Source organism: Schistocerca piceifrons, chromosome 5, assembly GCF_021461385.2.
Source record: "Schistocerca piceifrons isolate TAMUIC-IGC-003096 chromosome 5, iqSchPice1.1, whole genome shotgun sequence".
In the NCBI taxonomy this organism is placed as follows: domain Eukaryota; kingdom Metazoa; phylum Arthropoda; class Insecta; order Orthoptera; family Acrididae; genus Schistocerca; species Schistocerca piceifrons.
The window spans coordinates 176,702,558-176,712,033 of NC_060142.1; the positions used below are offsets into that span (position 1 = coordinate 176,702,558).

A 9,476-nucleotide genomic window follows, 5' to 3' on the forward strand; every position below is an offset into this window, starting at 1 on the left:
AACTACCAAAAATCGAGTGCATCTGAACTATGACACCTGCTGCAAAGAAGCAGAATGTAATATCACTTGCCCTTAAAAGTTACGTAGCCGGATTATTCCTGGTATCCAATGGATACTGTTAAATATCTGCGCAACGACACGTACGAAAAGAATCCGTCTGTACTAGGGATGTAGTGACATTCTAAATATACAGGGCGCTATACGGACAAACACACGATGTCCTGAGATCACGTGACCAGGCCGGCAATGTATGTTGACAACACAAAATCGGTTCTGCGCTTGTGAATGCTCACTCCAGAGATATTTACTCTATGGTTCACGAGTATGATTCGTTCCTTTCATAGACTGCCGCTGGCCAGCATCCTTGCCTTCGGTATGAGGTCACTGGTCAAAGCCGACGAGTATTATCAGACACTAGAATTTATCAAAAATTCTCAAAGCAAAGAGATCTCTCTAAGAAGCTGAAGGTTGTCAACCGCGCAATTTGACCTAATGAACAAAGCATGTTACCAATCTCATACCAGTATTTCACAAATATCTTACTAACTCTGCTGTACAGTGCTCCCCGCTCTCACATTAGGAAGCTGCAGTGGGGCGAATCGAGTAATAAATATCAGATGCGCACAAACTTCGTTCGGTATCGGGGGCTGATTTCTTGCTAGTCTGCTTTTTCCCTTAAAATATGAAGCAGAGCTGGTAACAATTCCATGTCGCAATCACATACTCATTACTCTCTCACACTGCATCACCGAAATGTTTCAATACGAAAGTGGCTGGCCACTGTTTATACTTGTGAATATCACAGTAATGATCAAGCGCTTTCGAAACTTCTTATTGTCATCTAAGATAAGTACATACTTCCTGTATTACACAATTTCGACACCTTTCGCAGAGAGATAAAACGGCAGTATCGTCATGACAGCAGTCCTGTCCGATCTACTTGACTGACGAAGATAACAGTACGGCGAGAGCAAGTAGGCGTGTTATAAATTCGACCAGCTCATTCGCTGAGACGTGAGACCCGCTATGGCAGGTATCCAGGTGGCCGTGCTGTGCCTGTTGCTGGCTGCGCAGCTGCAGCTGGTGGCGCCACGTGCGGTGCGGCTGCGAACGCGAGCCCACGGCCGCATCATCGGCGGCACCGAAGCCAGCATTGAGGACTACCCGTGGCAGCTGGCCCTGAAGTATGCCGGATACCAGCAGTGCGGCGCCTCCATAATCGGAACCGAGTGGGCCCTCACGGCCGCCCACTGCGTCAGCTTTTACAGAGCGCCGTACCAGTCGCTGTACAGCGTGCGCGCCGGGTCCTCCGACCGTAGCAGTGGGGGCGTCGTGCTGGACGTGGCCGTGGTCTACGTACACGAACAGTACGACCGCAGTTCTGGCGACTACGACATCGCAGTCATGCGGGTGAGTGGTCAGTGGCAAAACGTGCGTTACAGCAGTTGGACAGAACTGGGTATAGCGGTAATATGGCCAACTTCCTTGCGGGCACCCACCAATCTGCTGCTCATACATCGACTGCTTCAACACATTTATCCATTTCTGTTTAAGAAACTATTCTGTTTCACCCTTTGTTTGATTTTTATTTTGTATATTGCGGCAGGGGAGTGTCATAGGACCGTTGCTATTCACAATGTACATAAATGACCTTGTGGATGACATCGGAAGTTCACTGAGGCCTTTTGCGGATGATGCTGTGGTACATCGAGAGGTTGTCACAATGGAAAATTGTACTGAAATGCAGGAGGATCTGCAGCGAATTGACGTATGGTGCAGGGAATGGCAAATGAATCTCAATGTAGACAAGTGTAATGTGCTGCGAATACATAGAAAGATAGATCCCTTATCATTTAGCTACAAATTAGCAGGTCAGCAACTGGAAGCGGTTAATTCCAAAAATTATCTGGGAGTACGCATTAGGAGTGATTTAAAATGGAATGATCATATAAAGTTGATCGTTGGTAAAGCAGATGCCAGACTAAGATTCATTCGAAGAATCCTAAGGAAATGCAATCCGAAAACTAAGGAAGTATGTTACAGTACGCTTGTTCGCCCACTGCTTGAATACTGCTCAGCAGTGTGGAATCCGTACCAGATAGGGTTGATAGAAGAGATAGAGAAGATCCAACGGAGAGCAGCACGCTTCGTTACAGGAGATGATAGATAAACTCCAGTGGAAGACTCTGCAGGAGAGACGCTCAGTAGCTCGGTACGGGCTTTTGTTAAAGTTTCGAGAACATACCTTCACCGAAGAGTCAAGCAGTATATTGCTCCCTCCAAGGTATATCTCGCGAAGAGACCATGAGGATAAAATCAGAGAGATTAGAGCACACACAGCACGAACAATACTAGACTGGAATAGAAGGGAGAACCGATAGAGGTACCCAAGGTACCCTCCGCCACGCACCGCCAAGTGGCTTGCGGAGTATGGATGTAGATGTAGATGAAATGGTTCAAATGGCTCTGAGTACTATGGGACTTAACTTCTGAGGTCATCAGTCCACTCGCTGAAGCTGAAATGATAAATTACATTGGTTTTACATATATAACCGAATTAAGGGCAATGGTTGTTCTTCTTGATTTGCCGACTAGTGCAGATGCACATACCGCTGTATCTATACCTAGAGTAGTCGTGTTTTGTCTGTTGAATCGTTTAGCCGCCATTACGGGCAAGATTCTGTAAAAAAAGTTGTGTATCGTAAGAAACTTATGTTTTAGAGTAAAATCATATATGACAAAGTGTGCTATTAATTTTGTAGATAACTTGCCTAGACATTATACCTACTATATCAAATTTAAATTTTTTTGACGCGAAGCAGAACGATTGTTGTCGGGAGCTGCCGACGCAACGAGCATAGAAATTAAATAGTTCAGCAGCCCGCTTACAGGGCGGGAGAAAGAAAAGTAATAACAGAAAATAACATTAATTTATTTCTATTTCAGTAAAATTAGCAGACGCAGAGGAGAATATTTAATTTCATTATGAATTCTTGGCTAGACATTGGCAAAGATAAGCAAAGACTGTACTCTGAATTTCACGAAAAATTTCAAAGAAAATAATTAATTTTGGTAAGATTTCTGATGGGTTAGGTCTGATATGACTATAAAATATTCAGACAATTACGTTCTGTGTCACATGTCCTAAGAGCAGCTTGACGAAGAAAATGGCTCTGAGCACTATGGGACTTAATATCTGAGATCATCAGTCTCCTAGAACTTAGAACCACTTAAACCTAACCAACCTAAGGACATTACACACATCCATGCCCGAGGAGCCGCGCGACCGCTGCGGTCGCAGGTTCGAATCCTGCCTCGGGCATGGATGTGTGTGATGTCCTTAGGTTAGTTAGGTTTAAATAGTTCTAAGTTCTAGGGGACTGATGACCACAGCTGTTAAGTCCCATAGTGCTCAGAGCCATTTGAACCATTTTTTTTTCTTACAGTCGCGAAGAGTCCTACCGATATGGTCACGAGCCCAGGAGAGGTACGTCCCACACTGATTTGTGCGGTTATTCCTAGCTGCTTGTGTGTTTGCAATGACAGCTCTACGCAAATGCTCTGTTCTCTGTCGTTAAGTGAAGGACTCTTAGCGATGTGAATCTCGGAGTTTGATATCCCTAACGGTTTCCGAACTGGAATGTCTCTTGCGTCTAGTTCCACCTTCGATTTCGGGTTCACAGTCTGTTACCTCAAGCCGGAAACGAGCATCACCTGAATGCAGACGACAGCTTTACCCTTTTGTACCTTGTATACGAGGTTTTACCGCCATCTGTAGATGTGCATATCGCTATTCCACGTCTTTCTGCCACCTAAATGTTCATACAGTGTCATACAGCTGTACTGTTTCACATTGTTGCAAGCTTTCTTTAAACCTTGAAATTTTACTAAAATATGTTTGTCTTCCCTCAGTCTATCTGACTTTTATTTTTCAGGTGAATGGTTCATTTCCACTGGGCCCCAACGTGGCAATTGTGAACCTTCCAGAGGATGGATACGACCCGCCAGCCGGAGTCGCAGTCACAGTGACCGGCTGGGGACAAACTGAAACGGAGTACCAACCCAGCACCTTGAGAAAAGTGGACATCGTCGTCAGGGACCGGTCCGCGTGTGACTTCCCGACCACGGGACGTGAAGTGACGCCACGCATGCTGTGCGCTGGAGAGTCGGGCGAAAGCGTGTGCTACGGGGACTCTGGTGGTCCTCTGGTGAGCGGCAGCACGCAGCTGGGTATCGCGTCGTGGATGAGTGGCTATTGCCTCCGTGGGGGCGCCGTCTACGCCAGCGTGGGAAATTTGCGCTCCTGGATTACTGGGGTCACTGGCTTCTGACAGCCATAGCGGACCAATCCAAACTACGCTATGCGAAGCTGTACGTCCTGAGTTTTTCTCTGACCAACACAAGTGAAATGAAACAACGCTTCTCAATAAACCAAACCTTTGACAAATTTATTACATTGAGAAATAAACGAGTAATAACCATTCTCGCTATACACTGGCGTTAATGAATTACGTTTATTTGCGGAGCAGTTCATGAGACTGTTTCGAACCTAATATATCTTGTTATTATTATTATTATCACCATATGCATCAATTACAGTAATAGACATTTAGCAGAACAAAGAAATATATATAAAAATGAACATGTGAAATTATATACAGTACACCAGTTTTAAATGGCTCAGACCACATTCGGATGTTGATGGACTCGATCCAGCAGAGTGCCTCGTGGGATGCTTGATGGAGCTCCTCTATGCCACCACGGAAGCGTCTGATAGGACATTCATTCACAATGTGGCTCATCGTTTGGGTGTCACCACAGTCACACACACTGTCACTTGAAAAGCCCCACTTGTGCATGTTGTATTTGCACCTACCCTCTTCAGTCCGATATCTGTTTAACTGCACCCACACCTCCCTTGGTTGGTGGAAGGCTGGAACTGGAACTGATGGATTGTCTACAAGTTCGTGGTTTCTGGTTCTTGTAGCTTGCCACTCACGTTTCCACTCTGCGTCCTGGTCGAATCCTGTGGATAGCGTTTCGACTCCTATTTCATATGCTGGTCTTTTAGATTTGAAGCGTTTCATGGGCAGTGAGAGTATATTGTCATGAAGAGGGATCGAGTTGTTTTCAGAAACTTGCTGACAGAGGTTGTAAAGAGCAGCCGGAGGTCTGCTGGACAGATGTTTGAAAGCACTGGTAGCCAGCAACTAGGTGTAGACCGGACTGTACCACTAATTGCTCTTATAGCTAAGTTCAGTTGGACATCTACTTTCACTCAGTAGGCGCTTCGGAGCCAAACTGGTGCACAGTATTCTGCTGCAGAGTATACCAGTGCTAGGGATGATCCTCGGAGGACTGATGGGGTTGCTCCCCATGTACTGCCTGCTAGCTTCCTCACAAGGTACACTGGTGTTTGTATTTCCTTGACCAAGTTGGAAAGGTGTTTTTTCTATGTTAAAGTTCTGCCCAGAGTGACTCCAAGGTATTTCGGGTTTTCGTTGTGTCTGACTGTGCCAAGAGGGCCGAACTGTGGACTGACCTTTGCTGATGAAAGGCGATTAGAGAGGTGGAACAGGCTTTGTACTTTACTAACATGAAAATTTCAAAAGACTAGGATGCTCATAACTTGCCCATTATTTCACTTTCAAATTTTGTTACAATCACAGTGCAGTGTGACCCCAGATAGTGTCATGTATCGACACCACAACAAGGGCATCATAGCAGTAAAATAGCTGGTTCCTGTAAGATGGAGATAGCAGTTGCATGGTATCTAGCGTACATAATCATGCACGCCTTCGGAACCACAGCTCCAGCAGCTCTGTAGTTGGAGCGCCACCTGCTGCGGCAGTACAGGATGGCCGGCGGCTGCGGCTCAGCCCATTCGCGCTCGGAGCCATTTCGCAACGAGATGCTATGCAGACGCTGTGCTCCGTCTTCTCCGTTTGTACTTTCGTACAGATAGACTTCTCCTCGTGGACACTGTGACAGCTGGACTCTGTTTCTTGCTTATTCATTTGTACATTCGGAGAAACAAAAGTTAATAAATCTTCTGTTTGCTATGCTACTAGTTCAATAATAATTTCTGACACTGTCCAGCTGACCTACGATAAAAGTTGCCACACCACTCTGTAGCTCAAATGGTTCAAATGGCTCTAAGCACTATGGGACTAAATATCTGAGGTCATCAGTCCCCTAGACTTAGAACTACTTATACCTAACTAACCTAAGGACATCACACACTGAAAGGGTACAGTACCGCCCGACATTGAAAATAGGTACAACATACTTCATTATTTTTGTCAGAACAACACATTTTTTTGGAAAATAACTCAGTTTCAATTAATACAGCGAAGCCGGATACCAGTGTGGGAAAGAATGACAAGTTATTTATTTAATTGATCACATGTGCACTCCCTCAAAATAAATCCCTACATCCAGTTTGGTGAGATCTGTGAAATGGATGAATGTATGGTCCTCTGCTAACTGCAGATAGTGAATGTGAGTATATGATCATCTTTGAGACAATCCTTTGGCCACCTTTGGTGGGACCAAAGAGATGAAATTTACCTGAGCTTTGAGCGCCTGAAATGTGGCTGACCAATACGGTAGAAAGGTGCTCCCCCACTTCGACAGAGGTCCGAGAGGACCTGAAGAACAGCCATGTTTCAGCACTCTGCCGCTGGATCTTGTGCTGTTAAGACCTGTCTTAGTTGTGCTCCGTAAAGACAAAAGAGTGGAGACATGGTATGCATGTGGAATATTTAAGAGTAGTTTGAAATAATAATTTCTCTATTTCAGGAACTTTTGTGGGGAGAATAAAATGTCAGGCAGGTAATATTAATGGGATCGTAGTAATCTTTGGAAGTGACCAACGGTCACAATCAAACCACGTGTAGCAACAAGTTGAAATACTTCCGTGTGCTTAAGTTAAGCTGAATTACTAGCGTGTGTACTATAAGTTGAAATATTTAAGAAATAGCGTGTGCAGGACTTGAAATTAGAGGCGAGTACTTCCACGTGGTGAGTACTGTGTGAGTCTCAATCTGTGTATGAGACAAAGGATAAAGAGAAGTACTCGTCCATGGTATCAGTTGAGGACTCGTGTATGTGATGATTATGTTCTTAATATTACTTTGCGAGATATGTTTCCGTGTGACGCTTGATTCAAACTATAACACTCTGAGAGAGAAACAAGGTGAGTCAGCCGTCTATCCAGCAACGCCACTTGGCTTGCATTACACAGGAAGACTTGCATATATCTCCAGAGTTCATAGTAGGAAAGCAGAATTACGAAGTGGGGCAGTGTCGTGTGAAACTGGGATAAACATTAATTGAAGTGGGAAAGCTGAAAGTGATAATGTTGTGACTATTCCCTGTGTAGTATTTCATGTTGTGGTGTGGTGTATGTCATGTAATTTAAGTATGTGTGGTTTGCATGGGAGAGTAGCAAGGTAGTTTCAGAGGTAGTGGGTTATGCGTGTTCCTTTTGTACTGCTCGGTCTGGAAGAAAGTTTCGTGATGATGATTGTGAGAGTCGAAGTGTGAGAAATAATAAATGATCCACCATCCTATCCAGAAAGTGCACTGTAGCGTAAAATAATTACGAGACCATAAGATAGAGATTCACCAATGTAAAGCCATTCCCACTGGGCGGAATTTCTCATGTGTTATTGTTGTAGGTTATAGAATTTGTGTGTTTAGGTTATAGAATTTATCGGAATAAATAAGATAGTGAAAAGAAAAAGTTTGGTGTCCTTTTCCTTCGAATTGTATGTTGTCATGATATCCAGAATTTATAATGTGGGCGCCACTCATATTCAGTGCGATGGCCACGTGTTGATAAAAGCCGTTAAATAAGAAAAAGAAAATGTGGTATTGCCAGTGCGTAGTGAACAGTCAGAGTTCTGTAAATTACTGATAGTCAGATGTGAGTTTCCGTTGCTTATTATTCATACAGGAGGATAATTTGTAACTTAATTGTGAGTACGAGAGTTCATGTTACTCGATAAATTAGAATGAATCCACTCGCTTGGCAGACCACTCATCTTGCAGGCCTGACTGCTTGATGCCACAGTATGAGCCAGGCATGTGGGTGCCTTTCAACACATATATGCCAGAGGCAGAATTCGAAACTGCGACCGTAGCAGCCGCGCGGTCCCGGACTGTAGCGCCACCGCGGCCGGCACTTTGTAGCCTACCTCTGCTTACTACTGTCTATGACGTCGTCCTCAACAAATCAGAGGGGTGCTGCACTTATGGAGAGTGCCCTAGCAACAAGGAGTCGTATGGATCCTGGCACCAGAAACCGAGAGAGTCTTCAAAAATGGGAACGTCTCTACAGTAAGTTGGGACTGGGACGTTTTGCAATATTTAATGACTATGTCAGCGAATTCACGGCGCATTTTTAGCACGTGAGGGTGTAGCTGTTGTTACAAGTACTGACAGGAAGGCTACAAAACTGTTGACTACTGAAATCTGATTTCGCAGGACAGAGCGGATCAGGTTATGGTTGTGGGAAAGGGCCAAGATCAGTTAGTGTTAGTTGCACAAAACACACAAAATTTATTTTCCTAAAAACACTTATCACACATGCCCTTAACAGGATTCAAAAACAAATCGGCTGAAAGCCCGAACACAAGTTATTAAAATTGTTTTAAGGAATACACGCGGTTGAAGGCCTTACTTAAAAAAAGAACTTTACGTAAATACACGGCTGAAAGCCACACACTAGACATAGAAGAACTGAGGCTTAAGGCCTGGAATACAACAATTTCCTATAGAGAAGAAAATTTGAAAGGTATCAAACAAGTGAATTTTCAAATTTTAACTTAAGATGGCTTAAGGCCTTATTTTAAAATTAAAACAAACTAAATTAGTAGGCAGCTGAAGGCCTCGCACAGTACTTGGGACAAAAATCACAATCTAAAGACAATAGAACAATGGTGCTCGGAAGTATTCCAAGATTGGGCTTGAGGAGGTAACTCTAATGTGAGGTTAGGTGAGACAGGCAGCCAAGAATAAGATTAAGTAATCAGATGGCAACCCGACCCAGCGACGGCTGAAGGACCGACCAACAACCTAATCAATTCCCTTCCGCCCGATCAACGGTATGACAACAGAAAATATCAGCCGAGGAATGAGATACCAGCAACACTACGTCTCTAAAATTTGCGTCTAAATAGAGCCAAGGCACAATAACCACTTAAAAATATAAACAAACACCAAAGGCTGTCGAACTACACGCCGTACCGAACAGCATCAACACGGCGAGGAAACACTCACTCGCTGCTCTGTCTCAACTGACCGACTGCCTATTCCAGTACGCAGACAGCATCCATGACTGCTCAGTGGAAATCACAGAAGCTACACACCATTCCACGTAAACACTTGCACCAAGAACTCCGACAATCCCAAAACCAATCACTGTGTAACAACAAGGAGAAACCACAAGTCGACACACACAGAGTTTCCAT

General features: G+C 44.3%; 1 protein-coding gene across 1 annotated transcript; it reads left to right on the forward strand.

The window, feature by feature from the left end:
• Nucleotides 1-1,026: 1,026 nt before the first annotated feature.
• On the forward strand, nucleotides 1,027-4,358 carry LOC124798853 (trypsin-like). The gene is made up of 2 exons (XM_047262385.1): nucleotides 1,027-1,410; nucleotides 3,936-4,358. Exons 1-2 carry the CDS (start codon nucleotides 1,027-1,029, stop codon nucleotides 4,329-4,331), a joined length of 780 nt encoding a protein of 259 aa, XP_047118341.1. The 3' UTR covers nucleotides 4,332-4,358.
• Nucleotides 4,359-9,476: the final 5,118 nt, after the last annotated feature.

Coding starts and splice junctions, on each gene's coding strand:
- LOC124798853 (XM_047262385.1), top strand. CDS start 1,027: ATGGCAGGTATCCAGGTGGCCGTGCTGTGCCTGTTGCTGGCTGCGCAG. Junction 1,411..3,935: donor ACGACATCGCAGTCATGCGG/GTGAGTGGTCAG, acceptor TTTATTTTTCAG/GTGAATGGTTCATTTCCACT.